The 19,818-nt window shown below is 44.2% G+C and overlaps 1 protein-coding gene across 1 annotated transcript in view; it reads right to left on the minus strand.

Moving 5' to 3' along the window:
- PIK3AP1 (phosphoinositide-3-kinase adaptor protein 1) overlaps positions 1-19,818 on the minus strand; it is a 115,285-nt gene that overhangs the window by 15,987 nt on the left and 79,480 nt on the right. The window contains exons 9-14 of the mRNA XM_065922989.1: positions 18,658-18,753; positions 14,044-14,235; positions 11,157-11,222; positions 8,562-8,767; positions 5,491-5,563; positions 684-839 (exon numbers count right to left, since the gene is read on the minus strand). Coding sequence (XP_065779061.1) covers positions 684-839; positions 5,491-5,563; positions 8,562-8,767; positions 11,157-11,222; positions 14,044-14,235; positions 18,658-18,753 — 789 coding nt within the window. The remainder of the gene's footprint in view (positions 1-683; positions 840-5,490; positions 5,564-8,561; positions 8,768-11,156; positions 11,223-14,043; positions 14,236-18,657; positions 18,754-19,818) is intronic.

The raw sequence follows: 19,818 nt of genomic DNA on the forward strand, positions 1-19,818 counted from the left end.
GCGGGTATTGTCTGTTGCAATCAGACTCCTATTCAAGCTCTCAAGCCAAAAGGAAGACATTTCCAAATCAGATCCTCAATTGCCTATACAGTTGGAATTCTCAAATCTGAATCCACTGTTACCTAATGTTTTTGACTCTGTGCCCTTTCCTTTCCCTGACCACGGCTGAAGCAGAAAGAAGAGTAAGCAAGGGTCTTGACCCTGATCCAGTCTGCCTGAGTTCAAAATCCAAGCGCTACCCCTTGGTGGCTATTTAACCTAGAGGAAGGCATTAAGCTGCCTGTTTCCTCCTCAGTAAATAGAGGTGATAGTACCTATCCTGCAGAGTGATTAAATCAGAGAATCTGTGGAAGAGGCTTAGCATATAGTAAATGCCCAATAAATATTAACCAGTATTATTACTAGGGTTTTTCATTTATAAAAGTGATAGAGTAATAATTATCATGCAATCTGCCTTCCGGGGATATTTGTTTAAAGGGTCTTTGGTGCCCTAAAAAAAAGGCAAACCTCACAGGCTAAATGTCCCTCATTTCTTACACCTCCTAGGCCCAAACCAGGCTCCAGTTAAGATCTTCTGGGCTCATCATAGAGCATGTTTCCAAGACCCAAAGGCACCTGCTGGAGTCCAGCTGTGAAGGCACCTGGGGGCCAGCTGTGAAAGCGCCTGGGGGCCACCTGCTTACTTGCTGTGCTGGAGGTACTGTCTGTTTTCCAGTCTCCTCGTCTTAGCTCTGTCCTTGGGGGAAAGATGCTTTTCCTGGGGCCACTTTCATAGACTCCATACTCCACTTTCCCAGGTAGGTGCTGTGAGTGCCGAATTGGGACTGTGATCTCCAAGTCTGGAATTAGAGAGAAAGGGATCAGCTTTAAGGAACCGGGATGCCAGTTACCAAACTGTGAAGCTGCTTCCTCTCTACCCGCCTCCTTCCCCTGAACCTGGAGGGGAGAGGAAGGAGAGGAGGGGAAGAGAGGACGGGGCGGGGGGGGAGGGTGGGGACCCTGCCCAATTCAGCACCGAAGCTCCGCAGAACCATGCGTGGCAATCACTGACAGAAGGTTGGCTAGAGGAATGCTGGAAAGGGGAGAGAAGTGCTTTTGCATCAGGTGACAGAAAGAATGTGCAATTAGGGAAAGGTTGGTGGCTCAGACTGTAAAGAATTCATCTGCTGTGCAGCAGACTGGGGTTCAATCCCTGGGTCAGGAAGGTGCCCTGGAGAAGGGAATGGCCACCCACTCCAGTATTCTTGCCTGGAGAATTTAATGGACAGAGGAGCCTGGCGGGCTATAGTCCATGGGGTTGCAAAGAGTCAGACACGACTGAGAGACTAACACGTTCGTGGGTGCCCCAGCTCTGCCACTCGCCAACTGTGGAACTTGAGTTAGTCAACCAACCCTTCTGATTTCTTCCTTTTCTAAGGAGTGGTTACGAATGCCATTGATTGTAATACTAGGTTATCCTGCATGTCATGCATAGTTCCAAGAGCCTCCATACTCTTAGCTTCTTCAGTCCTCCAACACCCGTGAAATAAATTGTCAGCATGCTCAATAGAAACTAAGGTATAGAGATGTGAAGTAGCATGTCCCAAGTCCCTGTCAAGCAGCCGGTAAGTGAGATAGCTGGAATGTGAACCCAGGCTCCAAAGTCCAGGCCCTTAAGGACTCAGACTGCCTCCCATATGGAGGGTGGGTGGTCCACAATGACAGTAATGATCCAGAGAATTCATGGCAAGAGGTCCATAAGGTCCAAAAAGATTTTGTGACTTGCAAGGCTGATCAGTGGTTTGAGACCACACAGATTCAGCAAGATAATTCCTTTGTCCTGCAAAGCGTTAACCTGGCCTCTTCACTGGCTTAGCCAGACCAGTGACTGGTCTTTCTTCCCCACCCCCACCCCCCGCCACCCCCCCTGGGGATTTCCACCCCTGGTTGCTATGAGCAGAGAACAACTCCAGCTGACAAGTAGAACAAAGTATCTGTGGGTGCCCAACCCAGCTTCCTCCCCAGGGAAGTGTGAAAGCCAGCTGAGCTCCTGTCACAGCGCTCCCCATGAGGCCCCAGACCTTCCCAAGTCTGGGGCAGAGACTCTAGGAAGAGGTATAAGCGTGGGTGGGCTTTTGGGTATGTGTGCCTTTCATCTCAAGGAACTACTTCTTCCTCTGCCTTCCCTCTGCTAGGGAGCAGGTGTGGCAGGAAGTTTAGGGAGGTGGCTCCTGCCAAAGCCAGAGGTCTGCCAAGAAAGGTGAACGTGTAAACTATCACAGCAGGGAAGAGCGGGGGTGAGGATGGGGTGGATGGTGAATGTTCAACATTCTGCATGGAGAGTATTAAAACAGTGGATTGCTGGCTTGCATGGGCTCGAACTTGCCTCATTCTAGAGACCTTGATCCCAAGGGTAGTGTATGGTCCTAGCTTTCCAGACCTCTGTATAACACAGATCTTTTTCACATCCTTAGCCTCTTTTGGTTATAACTGAGCAGTGGAAGCACCCACCCGCTTGGGTGCCCAAGCTTGGAAATGTGTGGGCAGAGACTAGTCAGTGAACCCACACATGGGTGTGAACCCACAGTGTCTCAGAGCCCAAATAAGTAACACATTTTTCCCCCTCAGCTTTGACTGAGGTTTTTAATGACAATCTTTTCAAGGTAAATTCGTGACTGCTTAATTCACTTCAATGAATCAGTTTTCAGCTCACAACCAGTTCAAGGAAAGGTAAGTAAGATACGGAGGAAAAAAGTTGGGAGTCAAAGTTCAAAAAAATCAAGAAGAACCAGGTTAAATGTCCACAAAATCCTGATATTCTTTGAACAGAGGAACAGTGTCAGGAAAAATAATTATCATCACTATACTGGGAAGCACTTTTCCCAGAGTGCATTCACATGTGCTAATATTCCTCCTCTGAACTTTGCTACGCTGGTAAGTGGACTTTTCTGGTGGTTCAGTGGTAAAGAACTCTCCTGCCAATGCAGGAGATGCGGGTTTGATGCCTGGGTCAGGAAGATCCCCTGGAGAAGGAAATGGCAAACCCACTCCAATATTCTTGCCTGGGAAATCCCACGGACAGAGGAGCCTGGCAAGCTACAGTCCATGGGGTCACAAAGAGTTAGACACAATTTAGTGACTAAACAACAACAACTCTGTTAAGCAGATAAACTCGGTGTGACCACAGATGGGGAAACTGAGGCATGAAGTGGTTAATGGAAAAGTCTTGGATCATGAAATGATATGGAGACAAAGCTGGGGTCAGAACCCAGGCTTCCTGGGACCCTGCCTGCTCCTCCAGGTCCCGCCCTGCACTGACCACAGACACACCCAGAACACAAATATTGGTATTCTTCTCTGTGGGGCCAGGGCATTCAGTAAGTCCTGAGCCAGCCAGCCCTCTTCTGACTTCCTACACTATCAGTGCTCTGCACTGTCTCAGTGAGAGCAAACCAACTTCCACGGCTGAGAACAGACTGGCAAGTTATGAACAGACTGTTACTTCTTAATCGTCCTTGGTCTTTTAACCCAAATTAAAGAAGAATCATCATTGTTTTTCTTTTCTAAGGCAAATGAAATTTCCAAATGAATAGAGTCAGTCCTTGAGTGGGGTGGCCTTCATTCCTGGAAAAGATTGTTCAAGCAGAAATGTCATTCATCAGCCCTAATTCTCCTATAGGTCAATGTTATCCTGTGTGGACAATTTTCAAATGTTTTTTTTTGTTGTTGTTTTGTTTATTGTAAAGCAGAATTCTTTCCTCTAAAGAAAACAGAAGCTCAAAATGGAAACAGATTTTTTTGTAAAGGAGTCACAATGGTTGAAGCAGAGTAAGGGGCCCCAAGTCCGGTCCCATTCTTAATCTACCCCCTACCCCATCCCTAACTGCCACCCTGTTCCTATCTGCTACCCTACAAGCATGGAGGCACCAGCCACAAATGACGCCTTTGCTTTGGCAGATGCTCTGATGCCTGGGGGCCTCGCCAGGTAGCGCAGGGTCCAGCTTCCACCTGCATGAGCTTTCTCTAGGAGCCAGATTCCAAACCCCCATCTCCCAGCAGGCCTCACCCAAAGACACAGGAGCTGGTGTCTAAATGCCCCATTGGAAAGATAACCATTTCAGAGTGTTCTCTGTTGACTCCTAGCATCTGTGCGGAGATGAAGCTGCAGTCTCCATGGTGCTAACTGCAGGCTGCTGGCCACCTTTTCTTCCTCTCTCACTTCCCCACCCCCTACCGTGCTCCCTAGGATTACCTCCCAAATCAGCTGTGGGTGTGTGTGCTTAGTCGCTAAGTTGTGTCCAACTCTTTGCAACCCCATGGGCTGTGGCCCAACAGGCTCCTTGGGGATTCTCCAGGCAAGAACACTGGAGTGGATTGCCATGCCCTCGTCCAGGGGATCTTCCCAATGGAGGGATAGAATCCAGGTCTCCCACATTGCAGGTGGATTCTTTACCGACTGAGCCACCAAGGAAGCCTCCACATGCCCTGCCAAATCACAGCTTTTTTGACACTACATATATTTAAAAGCTTGAAATGCTTCATTCAGTCAAGTCTTCTTCTTTTTTTTTTTTTCAGCCATGTTGTGCAGATTGTGGGATCTTAGTCCCCTGACCAGGGCTCAAACCCATGACCTTCTACAGTGGAAGCATGGAGTCCTAACCACTGGACCACCAGGGATGTCCCATGGTTCATGTGCTCTAGTTTTAAAAACCACCTCCACCCTCTTCCACCAGGTACCCTGCCGTCTGACCCTAGGATGAATACAGCTCTTGAACTAGATTTTCTTCCTCCTCTCCTTTGTCCTCTTCCCAACCAGAAGGCAGACAAGTATGAGTGTGGCTAGTGGCAGCACACATTTAAAACCTCGTCACCCAAGCAGGAGCCTGAGGATGACCCCGCTGACCTTCTGCCCACTCCTTGCCCAGGGATGGTGGTGCCACATGGGTAGCACCTGGGGAAAGGAGGGTCAGGGGGAGCAGAGGGTTCTCAGTGCACACAACCGGAATCCATGGCCCTGATATTGGACCTCCACTACACATGGCAGGAGCTCTGTTGCACCTGAGATCCGGGCTTCCAAAGCAGCATGTGGTGTGGACACTGATGACACAGTAGACCTGCTTGAACCAGATACTGACGCTACATGAATGGGACTTTCTCCTTTCTCTGCTCAGAGAAACATGTCTTCCTAAATGACAAGGGGAGAGTCAGGTGCCTGGGAGAAAGCATTATCGTCCTCTTTCATGGGAGGAGGGAATCATACAGAGTTCAAGCCTTCCTTTCTTTCATTTGCTGACATGCCTTATGTGCCAGCCAGGTACTAGATTTACAGAATTAACAAGACAAAGTTGTTCCAAAACACCTTACAGCCTACTGGGGGACCCAGATCTATAAAGAGGGTGACAGGTGCTGGGCAAGTGGTCTGCCCATTCAGGCCCCAGCAGAAAAGAGAGTCAAGGAAAACAGACCACAGCAAAGTCCCCCAGTGTGCAGCAGCCCCGGGAAGCCACATACCTGTCTGCTTTCCTGATTTTTGCTTCTCTCTCTGTCTTCGGGTGATGCTATCTCTTAGTCGTTTGAGATTTTCCTGGAAAAATATAGTTTGTTTTTAAAAATATACACCAGAATTATACCCTCTAGGCATTAGAGATTCTTTCTGATTTTATGACATTTGCAAGATATATCACATTGCAATAACATTTCCAACATGCAAATGAGGCTGAGTGCATTTGTAATCAGCTCCCAGAGAAATTCAAGTCCTCTTAGAAGCTATGCCTGAAGAGAAGACGTCTTGTCCGCAACAAAGGGTCTCCCCTCCTCTCTGGTTCCCAGTTCCTTCCCAGTTTCATAACCCACCCCCACCTTGTATGCCCCTTAGACAGGCCAATCTCCTACCTGCTTACAAGCTCTCCACCCTCATTCCCACCTCTGAGACCGTGTTCTCGCACATTCCCCTGACCTTGAGGGACACTGATTCCAAGATTCTGTTCCAAGTCTGGATCAAGGCCCACCTTCTAAACCACCTCCCCTGACACCAGACTGTCCCAGTCTTTAGTGATACCCATGCCCTGTGGCACTGGGTTATGATGCCTTGCCGTGTGTGTGTGTGTGTGTGTGTGTGTGTGTGTTTAGTCTCTTCAGAGGCACTGTGAGCTCTTAAAGGGCAAGAGACCAGCTCTTGCACCTTCCTGTAATCCTGCTGTTTAGGCTATCACAGTCATTCAATAAATGTTAAACAGACATGTGAGGAGGAATATTTGTTATAATTTTAGTTCATAAACAACAATCACCTTGAAGTTAAGTGTCTGAGCATACTAGGGAAATGCCCCAGGGACTAGCACTCAGAACATCTGGCTGGAGCAGAACGTCCCTGTGAGGTAGCCACAGAGGCAGAACAGAAAGACTGGCTGGGTTGTGACTGCAGCTGAGAGACAGCTTGGTCCAGGAAGCAGCAGGGAGACACTGGAAGTTGGGGGCTGGCCATAGCTTTAAGGTCGGGCAGAGAGGAGGGGGAAGGAGTTGGAGGTAAGGAGACCCACCTGAAGACGATGTGATAGGGCAGATGGAGGTGATGCAGGTCAGCATGAGGATGTGGCAGAGGGAGCGCAAAGACAGGAGCAGAGGCAAGAGGAAGAACGCACGGAGCAAGACCAAGCAAGACACACAGCTGGCTGGATGTGGGGGAGTGTGGAAAAGAGCCCAAGTGAGTCTGAAGTCTGGACATCAGCCTCTGGAAGGTAACAATAGGTGAACAGACACAGGGAGTCAGGACAGGGAAGAGGCCTCAAGGGACTGTGTGTTGTTGGATGTGCTGCAGGTCTAGGATACCTTGGGGGACACGCCCAGCTGGTGGCTGAAAAGATGTTACCAGAGACACAGATGCAAGAGTCACCTGAAGAGAGAAGGAGCTGAAGGGAAAGTGCCTGCTCACGAGAGGGGAGGAGGAGAGAGACAGAGGACGATGGGGACAATGGGGCGGCCCCTGGTATGGTCTTCGCACTGTCCAGTCCTTGGACTCCTTGGCTCTGTAAGTGCCAGGAAGCAATCAGAGCATGGAGGACTCTCAGCATTTACTATGTGCCAGGCACGCCAAGGGCGTCACAAGGTTTAGCCCTCTCCCTTCACACTTCAGAGATGGGAAAGCAGAGGTACAGAGGGGCTGTGGTCATCCAGTCCAAAGAGGAAGAGTAAGGCTGAACTCAGGCTGCCTGGCTCTGGAGCCTGGCTACCCCTGATGACCATGCTGCATGGCACCAACTTGGCAAGGACTCAGAAGATCAGGGTTTGGCCAAGACCAGCCCGTTCCCAGCAGTACTGCAGCCTCCCTGGGTCTCCTGGGTGAGGAGGGGCCTGGGTTTCTGCATCCAGACCCCCAGAGGGAGGGAGACAGGCTGGGGGAGAGGGTGACCCTGCTTTAGGAGCACTCAGAGGGCAGACACAGCGTTGAGAAGGGGGCACAGGCTCTGAAATGAGAAAGGTTTCCTTTGAAGCCTGACTCTGCCTCCCCACCTCTCTGAGCCTCAGTTTTCTGTAAAGTGAAGTGAAAGTGTTAGTAGCTCAGCTGTGTCTGACTCTTCGCGACCCTACAGACAGTAGCCAACCAGGCTCTTAGTCCACGGAATTCTCCAGGCAAGAATGGGTAGCCATTCTCTTCTCCAGGGGATCTTCCCTATCCAGGAAGTGAACCCAGGTCTCCTCCATTACAGGCAGATTCTTTATCGTCTGAGCCACCAGGGAAGCCCAATGACACTTATGTCCATGCCTGCTGTGAGGGGTGGAAGAGATTGGGTCCACTTAGCACTTGGCACAGTGCCACAGACTGTTGTCAGAGCTGGACAAATGCAGCTTTAGGACTCACATTCCCATGTGTCACTGTGTGGAGTTACATGTCCTCCTGTAACAGCAGGAGTCTCCTGACAGCCCAGCCCTCTGATCCCAGTTTCCTCTTGAGTGGTAACCACTGGGGTGGGTGTGAGGTCATCCTTTCCAGATCTTTGCATTGTGTGCATGTGTGCATGTTTGCACACAAACATGCCTACAGTTTGTGTGTGTGCATCTGTGTGTGGGGGTGAGGGGGGGCAGGAGGTGGGTGTGTATATATGAGAGTGTGTTTTAACTTGAGTGGTTTTATGTCAGTGACTTGCTTTGTTCACTTAAGCATAATTCTTGGGAGCTATCCAAGTTCTCTGAGTTCTAAAGTGTGATAGTTCTGTGGGAGTGTCGGCACTAGGAGTAGAGAGAAGGCCTCTGAAAAGCAAAAAGCTAGAAAGCAAAAGTATAGGGCCACATGCAGAGGGAAGTGGCAGGTATAGAACTGGGGGTTATAATTGAGTCTCAGTTCCTGATCTGGAGCCTTATGACAACAAGAAAGGCCAACCAGCTCTCGGCCAGGGAGCCATATGGTTACAGACAACAGCTGACAAATCCAAGTATGCTCTGACTCATCATGAGTCTCAAACAAACGTTCTCAGACCCAGCCCCGGGTGTGCCGTTATAGCAGCATACAGGACAGCCAGGGACTCAGCCCCTCTGTACTGTCTAGCGGAGAGACAGACACGAAACGAAGTCCATCCGGAGCCAGTTACCTGCTGGAAGCGGAAGGACTCTGACCGCCTCTTCTGGTTGAGCTGCCACTCTTTGAAGTGCAGCACGGCCTCATCCACATTGACGATGCCCAGCTTCACCTGCTCCTGGAGGGTAATGAGTTGCCGCTGGCCTGGTGTTTTCATCCCAGCAAAGGGATCATATATGCTCGACTGAGGTCTGTCCCTCCACGGTCTGACAGGTGGCTCTGGAAAGGAAAGAGAAACTCAGTTTCCAGGTTCCTCCACTGGAGAGAGCTGACCGGGTGAGTGGGGTTCATGATGCTGGCTGTGGGTTCAAGAGGACATGTCTCAGAAGAACAATCACATGTGGAATCAAGACAAAGGAGATGCTACATGGAATCAGAGAGAGGGAAGCAGCTAATAATTTCAAAGCCTATGACACTAAAGTAGACAAGGTCACAACATTTTAGAAAGGTATAGCAACCAGGGGGCCTTCCCAGGTGCAGCTGGTGGTAAAGAACCCGCCTGCCAATACAGAGACATAAGAGATGTGGGTCCAATCGCTGGATGGGGAAGATTCTCTGGAGAAGGGCATGGCAACCCACTCCAGTATTCTTGTCTGGAGAATCCCATGGACAGAGGACCCTGGTGGGCTACAGTCCATGGGGTCATAGAAAGCTGGACACAACTGAATGACTTAGCACACATGTAGGCACGCAGCGTCCAGTAGATGAGTCAACATGAATTACTGAGAAGTCTTTAGACCAGCGTTTCTCAACCTTGGCACTATTGACATTTCAGACTAGGTAATTCTTGGTTGGGGTTGGCTGGCTGTACACTGTAGGATGTTTAACCTCATACCTGGCCTCTACCCACTTGATGATAATAGCATCTTCTTCCTGAGCTGCCACAGCAAAAAAATGTCCCAGGGCTTCCCTGGTGGTCCAGTGGTTAAGAATCTTCCTGCCAATGCAGGGGACACAGGTTCTGTCCCTGTTTTGGGAAGTTTCCACATACCACGGGACAACTAAGTCTATGCATCACAGCTACTGGGCCTGTGCTCTAGAGTCCAAGAGACACAGCTACTGAGCCCACATGCCCGAGAGTCCATGATTTGCAACAAGAGGAACCACCGCCAACGAGAAGCCCACACAAAAGTAGAGAGTGAGCCCCTGCTCACCACAACTGAAGAGAGCCAGGGCGCAGCAAGAAGACCCAGTGCAGCCCAAATAAATAAATAATCTTTTTAAAAAAAAGTCCCAGATGTTGCCAAATGGCAGGGTGGGGCGGTGCTGGCGAGTGGAGGAGAAATCACCCCGAATTGAGAACCACTGATTTAGACTAAAATCCTCCCAGAAGAGACTACACAGGAAAGGCTAACCAGGATGCTTCTCCCAGCACTTCTAACCCTCACCTATCCTGCCTGCCTCGAAGCAGCATAGGGCACAGTGATTGTGAACCAATAGGCGTGAAATGCCTGAGGAGACTGGAAGGCTAATGGAATCATGACCCAGGTCCAAAGTCACCAGGTAAAAATTAGGTGCTGGGTCCCAAGTGGGTCTCCTTGGGTTGTTCATGTGCCAACCTCCCTTCCACCTTAAAAATATAAAATTCTCTGCTTTAGATGTTCTAGGGAAGTATGACGCCAACTCCTCTCTCTCCAGGCTGTGTGGCTCCTCTAGGTTCTGTGGGGAGTGAGCTAGACTTGCGGAAGTGATGGAGCCAATGAAGCACGTGAAAACAACGTGACATTTCACTGCTCATTTCCTGTGGGGCTATCTTTGATTCTAAACTTCTCCAGGAGGACCCCATTTGGACATTGTGATTCAAGGAGGTGGCATGAAGGAAAAAGAGAGATGACTTCACCCAGTGGGTACTGAAAAAGCTTCAAAGAAACATATACATCATCCTTACCCATCATTCTTTGTCCACACACACTCACATACCTTTCTCCCAGGTTGCCCTATAATCTTTAATTATATTGGGAGATGGAGTGTGGGGACAAAATAAAAACGCACAAGTCAGTCAGTTCCAGTCTCCTACGACCAAAGTCTTTAGGGATGCTTTCCGTGTTTAGATGGTGTTGTGGCTCCTTTTCAAAAGAATCATCGATGGGATACTACTCAATGCCTCTGTTTAGCACAAGGAAATGAATCAAGAACAAAAGAGCACTTATCTCTTCAAACTTCCTTTAAAAAGCTTTCAAAAAAATGTCACCCAGTGGCAAACAAAATGTCTCAAATAAAAGTTGAATTAAAGTATACTTTAGCTAATACAGATAGCCTAGGTAAATAGCATGGTAGGGCTGGATCACTAGGGAAAGACCGGGTGCTGGGCTGCCCACTTTCATCCTGTTGGTATCAGTTTCGATGTCTAAATAGTATTTTAGTGTGCTGTTACAGACACTTTCTCGGGTACTAAAGTCATTGGTATGATCAATTTGTACAATGTTCTAAGTCACCTCAATCTCTTCTCCTTTCCCTTCACCTTCAGTTCAGTTCCCCTTCAGGTATTTCTTGAACCTCTGTTTTTCAAGGATAAGGAATGATTACACCTGGAAATCTCTGAAACATGAACGCTGCCACCACCAAGAAGTCCAGGTCCTAAGAAAGAAAGCTGAAGACATCTGCTTACCTTTCTTGATGCTCTCTGAGGTAACATAGAAATTCCCAGGCCTCTCTTGACTTTTTTCTGCAAAAACTATGAGAAAAAGAGTATTCTAAGTAAAGCCAAATAGTACCTCTTTCTAAGAAGCTTTATAATATTTTATACATTTAGCAGAAAAATTACCAAAATCTTGTCCAAAATCAATAGTAATGGATCACAACTTGGACCACTGTACACAGTTCTAAAAATCAAAATTCTAGAAAGTGAAGTGTTAGTTGCTCAGTTGCGTCTGACTCTTTGTGACCCTGTGGACTGTAGCCCACCAGGCTCCTCAAATATTGGAATGAGTTGCTATTCCCTTCTCCAGGAGATCTTCCCGACCCAGGGATTAAACCTGAGTCTCCTGCATTGCAGGCAGATTCTTTACCACTGAGCCACCAGATAAGCCCCTTTAAAGGAGGCAACCAAAGAATGGAAGTTCTAGGGATTACAACATGAAGACAGATCAAACAGACAAGGTCTCAAACCAGAAAGACAAAGTCAGCCAGAGGACACCATCGGCATTTATGAGATCATTAAAGAAAAGGATAAAGTGAACAAGGATGTGTGCTGGATCCTTGAATATTTGAAGCAAGCCATGGAACACCCCAAAGTTTGAGAAGAAAAGGAAGTGCCACTTAACATGTCAACAAGTGCCATAGGACAGAACTCAGAGCAGTGGGACATGTAAAACGTGTGCAAGGCTCCAAAGTGACTTAGATGATGTCACTCATGCATGAGGAATCCATAAAGGCTCGTAGGGAACACTAGGAAGTGATAGGCATTCACTCAGTGGTAGGATTAACAAGGGATTAAGGCTCCTTGGGCTCTGCACATGACTCCCTGCATTTAAAGCCTGGGTCTACCATTTATGAGCCACATGATCTAAGGCAAGAGGCATGAACTCTTCTTGTCTCAGTTTTCTGATCTGTAGAATGAGGATGATATTGTACCCTTGGCTATGGGTTGTTGTGGGGATTATATGAGTTAATATATGGAAAGTGCTTAGAACAGTGCCTGGCATGTGTAAGCACTTCATGTTAGCTTTTATTATCATTGTGTGCATGCTCAGTCACATCAGTTGTGTCTGACTCTTTGCAGCCCCATGGACTGTAGCCCACCAGGCTCCTCTGGAATTATTTAGGCAAGAATACTGGAGTGGGTTGGCATTTCCTTCTCCAGGAAATCTTTCCAACCCAGGGATCAAGCCTGCTTCTCCTGTGTCTCCTGCATTGCAGGCAGATTCTTTACCCTCTGAGCTACCTGGGAAGCCCTTTATTATCATTATTCATATCTAAACCTTGAGATTGATGCCAATAGGACAGAAATCCCAATAAGAGATAGGATGTCTGTATAAGGCTTTATTTGAAAAGACCCTGATGCTGGGAAAGATTGAGTGCAGGAAGAGAAGGGGACAACAGAGGATGAGATGGTTGGAAGGCATCACCGACTCAATGGACGGGTTTAGGTAGACTACAGTAGTTGGTGATGGATAGGGAGGCCTGGTGTGCTGCGGTTCATGGAGTTGCAAAGAGTTGGACACGACTGAGCAACTGAACTGAACTCCCATGGATTATCTCATCTGACCTTCACAATAAGGTTCTGACAGAGTATATTACTAGGCATAAATCTATACATATATTATTATGATATGTACTTTGTGGGTGAGGAAACTAAAACTAAAGAGGGCGAAATGATTTACCCAATGTCTCATTTTGTAGAATTGAAAAATGCAAGGAGCTGAGACTTGAACCCAGAGGTTCTGGCCTCCTAACCATTGCCCTTTTGTCATCTCCTGCCTCTCTTCTTTCCTTTGCTCTCCACAATGTCCTAGCAAGTCCTCCAGGGCTCTTTAGGAATTGCCTGTGCCCCTTCTAACTGAACTCCCACAATGAGCCAGACCATCATGGCAAACCATGAGGACTGAGGGCACTAGACAACATGTAAACTCCTTCTACCGCATTCCTACCCAACTTCGGATTGCTGGATTTAACAAACCAAAACAAAGACTGAAAAAAGAGTGCTGCTTTTCTGGAATTCATACTTAATGAGGTATGGTTGTATTTTATTTGACAACCACAGCCCTCTGGTTGAGGGCTATCTTCCCAGTTTATAATCTTTTGCCATACCTTCCACAACCTGTTATACTATTAAACATGAAATGGAGATTAAGTGCACAGATCTGGCAATTCTTATACTCTTAGAGTACTTGTAATCATATTAATAAAATCAAGTTCTGAAAGAGAGTGAAACTTACAATGCTATGAGCATCTAATGTCCCACAGGTCATTGTGAAGAACTCAAAACTCAATTATCATCAACTTTTATCAATATAGGTAGGTAGGTAGATAGCCTAGCATTGTAACTGAAAACCAAGGTTGTAGAGAGACTCCCTGAATTCAAATCCTAGCTCTGCTACATGGTTATCAAACAACCTCTGTAAGTCTCCATTTTTCTCATCTGTAAAATGGAAATGATAATGGCCTGTACCTAATAGATTATTATGACATATTCCAAATAAAGCACTCAGTAGATTTCAATAAATGTTAAATATTGAAAATTAATAATAATAATAATAGTTTCAGGAGATAACAATTACCAGGGATCTTGCTATTTGGAGTTGAGAGACATCTTATTTATCTCTATCTTCCCATTATGTGCCAATTCCTGCAGGAAGGCCAGAACTGAATCTGACCACTGCCCCTAGTCTAGTTCCAGAATCTGCCCCAAACTCTGACCCTGTCTCCGGGGACTGGTTGGAGACCACTCAGGAGGGAATACTCTCTGAGCAATAATTCAGGAGGTAGAGGATCCAGGGAATTCCTGCTGAGAGGCCCTGAAGACCCCACGGGGCATCATTCCCTGCCACACTTGCCTTTAGAAATGTATGATTCATTGTCAGATAGCTGGTGAGTGGCAGATGCGCTGGCCTCTGGTCTGGGCACTGGAACAGGGGGCCTGTTGGTCAAGTCCACTGAAAAGGCCTCATCATCATCCACTGTGTGATATACATCTTCTTCCTGACCAAGATGGTCTTTCTCCAAATTGGACATTCCCATGCTATTGCCTAGAAACAGAGAGAAAGGTGACTAAAACAATTGTCAAACCCTGGGATGCCCAACTTCTGCAACCAGCTGCCCTGGATCCCAGCCCTGCCCATCAGTAAACTGATAGCCTCTGCATTAGGTAGGGCCTGGCAGCCAACCAGGCCAGGGACCAGCCCCACCTACCAGCACCTCCACAGTAGCTGGCCCTGCCACAACAGAAAGGCCCATGTAGCCCAAGTAGAAGGCACAACTAGAGTATATAGCTCTGGAGACCAGAAGCGTGTATGCTACTGGGCCCCATAGATATCTGCTATATAAGGCCACTTCTCTCAGACTGGGAAACATTTCCAAGCTACCAAATGCACAAAAATTAAAAGAGAGAATTCTTCAAAATGAGGGGCAGGGAAATAATGCCAAACAAAGGAACAAGAAAACCCCCAGAAGAAGATTAGAAAAGGTAGATTTTAAAACAAAGACTGTAGATGCCCATCAGCAGACGAATGGATAAGGAAGCTGTGGTACATATACACCATGGAATATTACTCAGCCATTAAAAAGAATTCATTTGAATCAGTTCTAATGAGATGGATGAAACTGGAGCCCATTATACAGAGTGAGGTAAGCCAGAAAGATAAAGAACATTACAGTATACTAACACATATATATGGAATTTAGAAAGATGATAATGATAACCCTATATGCAAAACAGAAAAAGAGACACAGAAGTACAGAACAGACTTTTGAACTCTGTGGGAGAAGGTGAGGGTGGGATGTTTCGAAAGAACAGCATGTATATTATCTATGGTGAAACAGATCACCAGCCCAGGTGGGATGCATGAGTCAAGTGCTCGGGCCTGGTGCACTGGGAAGACCCAGAGGAATCGGGTGGAGAGGGAGGTGGGAGGGGGGATCGGGATGGGGAATACGTGTAACTCTATGGCTGATTCATGTCAATGTATGACAAAACCCACTGAAATGTTGTGAAGTAATTAGCCTCCAACTAATAAAATAAAAAAAAAAAAAAAAAAACAAAGACTGTAACAATAGACAAAGATAGACGGCATATAATGATAAAGAGAACAATCCAATAAGAAGATATAACAACTAAAAGTATATATGCATCTAACATAGGAGCACTAAATACATACAGAAAATATTACCAGCATATGGAAAAACTGACAGTAATACAATAATATAGTACAATAATAGGAGGCTTTAACATATCACTTACATCAACAGATACATCATCTAGTCAAAAATTCAGTAAGGAAACACTGGCTGTAAATGACATATTAGACCAGATAGACTTAATAGATATATAAAGATCCATACAGTTAAATCTATAGTTTTTCCAGTAGTCATGTATTGATGTGAGAGTTGGACTATAAAGAAAGCTGAGTGCCAAAGAAATGATGCTTTTGTGTTGGAGAAGACTCTTGAGAGTCCCTTGGACTACAAAGAGATCAAACCTGTCAATCCTAAAGGAAATCAGTCCTGAATTTTTATTGGAAGGACTGATGCTGAAGCTGAAGCTCCAATATTTGGGCCACCTGATGCAAAGAACTGACTTATTAGAAAAGAACCTGATGCTGGAAAAGATCGAAAGCAGGAGAAAGGGACGGCAGAGAATGAGATGGTTAGATGGCATCACCGACTCAATGGACGTGAGTTTGAGCAAGCTCCAGAAGTTGGTGATGGACAGGGAAGCCTAGCATGCTGCAGTCCATGGGGTCACAAAGAATCAGACATGGCTGAGCAACTGAACTAACTGACTGACTGACTGGTAGAACACTGAATCCAAAAGGAGCAGAATACACACTTTTTTCAAGCACACATGGACTATTCCCCAGGGTAGATCACATGAGAGGCCACAGAGCTAGCCTCAATAAATTTAAAAAGATTTAAATTGTATCAAGTATCTTCCAAACTACAACAAGATGAAACCAGAAATCAACTACAAGAAAAACTGCAAAAAAAAAAAAGAAACAAAAAAACATGGAGGCTAAACAATATTCTACTAAACAACCAATGGGTCACTGAAGAAATCAAAGAGGAAATAAAAAATACCTGGAGACAAATGAAAATGGAAACACAATAATCCAAAATCTAGAAGACATATCAAAAGCAGTTCTAACAGGGAGCTTCAGGCCTACCTCAGGAGGCAAGAAAAGTCTCAAATAAACAACTTAACCTTATACCTAAAGGAATTAGAAAAAGAACAACAAAGCCTAAAGTTAGTAGAGGGAAAGAAACAATAAAGATCAGAGCAAAAATAAGTAAAATAGAGACTGATAAGTATTTAGCCAGACTCATCAAGAAACAAAGAAAGAAGTCCCAAATAAACAAAATCAGAAATGAAACCAGAGAAGTTACAACTGACATCACAGAAATACAAAGGATCACAAGAGATTACTACAAACAATTACATGGACAATAAAATGGACAATCTAGAAGAAATGGATAAATTCCTAGAAACATACAATCTTCCCAGACTTAATCAGGAAGAAATTGAAAACATGAACAGACCAATTATCAAGAATGAAACTGAAGCAGTAACTTTACAAATTTGCAAGAAACAAAAGCCCAGAACCAGACAGATTATAAGTAAATTCTAGAAAACATTTAAAGAAGAGTTCACATCAAAAATTTGCAGAGGAAGGAATGCTTCTGAATTCATCTGTGAGGCCAGCATCACACTGACACCTAAAGTAGACAAAGACACCATGAAAAAGAAAATTATGGCCAATATCCTTGATGAACATAGATGTAAAATTGTCCTCAACAAAATATAAGCAAATGGAATTCAACAATGCACTAAAAGGATCATGCATCATGATGAAGTGGGATTTAATCCAAGGGATGCAAAAATGATTCAATATCTGAAAATCAGTGAATGTGATATGTCATATTAACAAATTAAAGAATAAAATTGTGTAATCATTTCAATGGATGCATAGAAAGCTTTTGACAAAATCCGACATCTATTTATAATTTTAAAAAACTCTCAACAGAATGCATACAGAGGGAACATAATTCAACATAATAAAGGCCATATCATATGGCTAACATCATACAAATGGTGAAAAGCTGAAAGCATTTCTGCTAAGATCAGGAACAAGACAATTTCATACAACATAGTATTGGAAGTCCCAGTCATAGTAATCACATAAGAAAAAGAAATAAAAGGAATCCAAATCAGAAAAGAAAAAGAAAAACTGTCACTGATTACAGATAACATGAGACTGTATATAGGAAATCCTAAAGATGCCAATAAAAAGTTATTAGAACTAGTAAATGAATTCAGTAAGGTTGCAGAATCCAAAATTAATATACAGAAATCTGTTGTGTTCACTAATAATGAACTGTAAGAAAGGGAAATTAAAATAATCCCATTAACAGCTGCATCAAAAAGAATAAATACCTAGGAATAAAATAAAATACCTAGGAATCAATCTAATCAAGGAGGTAAAAGATCTGTACTCTGAACACTATGACATTTATGAAGCTAATTGAAGACAACACAAATAAATGGAAAGATATACCACATTCATGGATTAGAAGAATTAATATTGCTAAAATGACCATATTCCCCAAGGTAATCTAATAGACTCAATGCAATCTCTATCAAAATACCAATGGCATTTTTCACAGAATCAGAACAAATAATTCTAAAATGTGTACAGAAACATAAAAGACCCCAAATAACCAAAGTAATCTTGAAAAAGAAGAAGAAAGCTGAAAGTATCATACTCCCTGATTTCAAACTCCATTACAAAGCTACAGTAATCAAAACAGTATAGTACTGGCATAAAAACAAACCACTGTAGACCAATGGGAAAGACTCAAAAGTCAAAAATAAACTCATGTTTATGTAACCAATTATTTATGACAAAGGAGCCAAGGATACAAAGGGAGGCAAAGACATCTCTTCATAAATAGTGGGGAAACTGGGCAATATATATATATATATATATGTATGTATATATATGTAAAATCACTATAAATAAAATCACTATACAATACAGCCTTGATTTAATGCAATCTTTAACGTATGTATGTCCCCATGCTGTCCTCCTTCACCAGAAATTAAAGTCTCTTGAGGGTATTGATCATATCATATTTTCCTTTGTGACCCTAGCCCAGCATCTAAAATAGTTCTTTGCTTATAGTAGGTACTCATGAAATTTTGGTCAAATAAAAATGAACCAGTGTATTTCAAAAGAGGTCTTGCTAAAGGCAACTTGTTTACGCAAAGTAGTAGCCTCACCAGTGGGAACTTCTGGCTTACTTGTAACAGGCTGATGGGGGAGCCCATGGGTCTTCTATCACACCATGTGCCATGTACATTTGTTGAGTGGAGCAACCCTCATAGGTAACCAGGCAATGTCTACATTTGTTTCTCTTTCCTTCTTTTTGCTTTCCTGCTCACTGATGCAACGTACCTTCTAAAAACTTGCGAATCATAGAGTCCTTAGTAGTCCGAGAGAAACCATCCCTGGGGATTGGATTAGATGTACTGGCCTGAAGCATCTCAACATCTAGAAGGAAAAGGAGACTAAGAATTGATATGTCCTTCTTCCACACATGCAAAGACATTTTATAAATGGATACATTGTTCAGCCAAAAAAGTTTGTTCAAGTTTTTTGTGTAACATTTTATGGAAAACTTGAACAAACTTTTTGGCCAATCCAATACAAGTTTTGACAAATTAAGAGATTCAAAAATTGATTAAACCATCCATCTATCCATCTAATCAACCATGCATCCATGGATCCATGCACACATGCATCCATTCAATTTACCTACTCAGCATGGCTACCTAGTAAGTATTGGGTATAAACGAAAACAATATTTACAATCTTCAGGCCCTTTCCTGGACCACAGGACTTAAAAGGTCATGCTCATTTGCATTTGATAGAATAGGCTTAATTTTTAAATATATAACTGTAGTCTTTTGCATGACAGAAAAATTAGAAGCAAAAACAACAAAGAATAGATAAATTGCAATTTATTTAAACTATGAACCATTTTGTTACAGTTAAAAGCATGTATTGGAGCTACTCTAGTACCATCTCATAAACATAACAACCAGAACTATTTTTAGGTCATCCATGTAATTGGTCATTTATAAGGAGGGAGTTCATAGACCTTTGATTTTTCACTATTAAGCATAAACCCATGGAGACCAAAACTATGTGAAAACTATTCAATTACTATAGCAGATTATACTTAAACCTGAGTAACCAGCTATAGCTGTTACTTTATGACTCTGAAGTATGCATTTTGGGAGCAAAATTGCAGCCTTGTGTTTAAAAGTAGAGCTTTGATATTATCAAGAGTTTGCATTCAGTAAGTCATACCATACAATTACTGGAGATTTGTTTCCTTAGGCAAAATATGTAATTTGAATACTATGCTTTGAGAAAAAAAATCATTTGAATTTAATCACTATACATAGATATACTGTTTCCTACTGCTTTAATCTTTGGGGATCAGTTAAATACAATCTGGTGAATCTGTATGAAAAATTTATATTTATATCACATTTCTCAAGAATGTTCACTGAAAAGAGGTCATGTTCATAAAATCATGTTAAGGATAAT

The sequence above is a fragment of the Muntiacus reevesi genome, chromosome 2, assembly GCF_963930625.1.
Source record: "Muntiacus reevesi chromosome 2, mMunRee1.1, whole genome shotgun sequence".
NCBI lineage: Eukaryota > Metazoa > Chordata > Mammalia > Artiodactyla > Cervidae > Muntiacus > Muntiacus reevesi.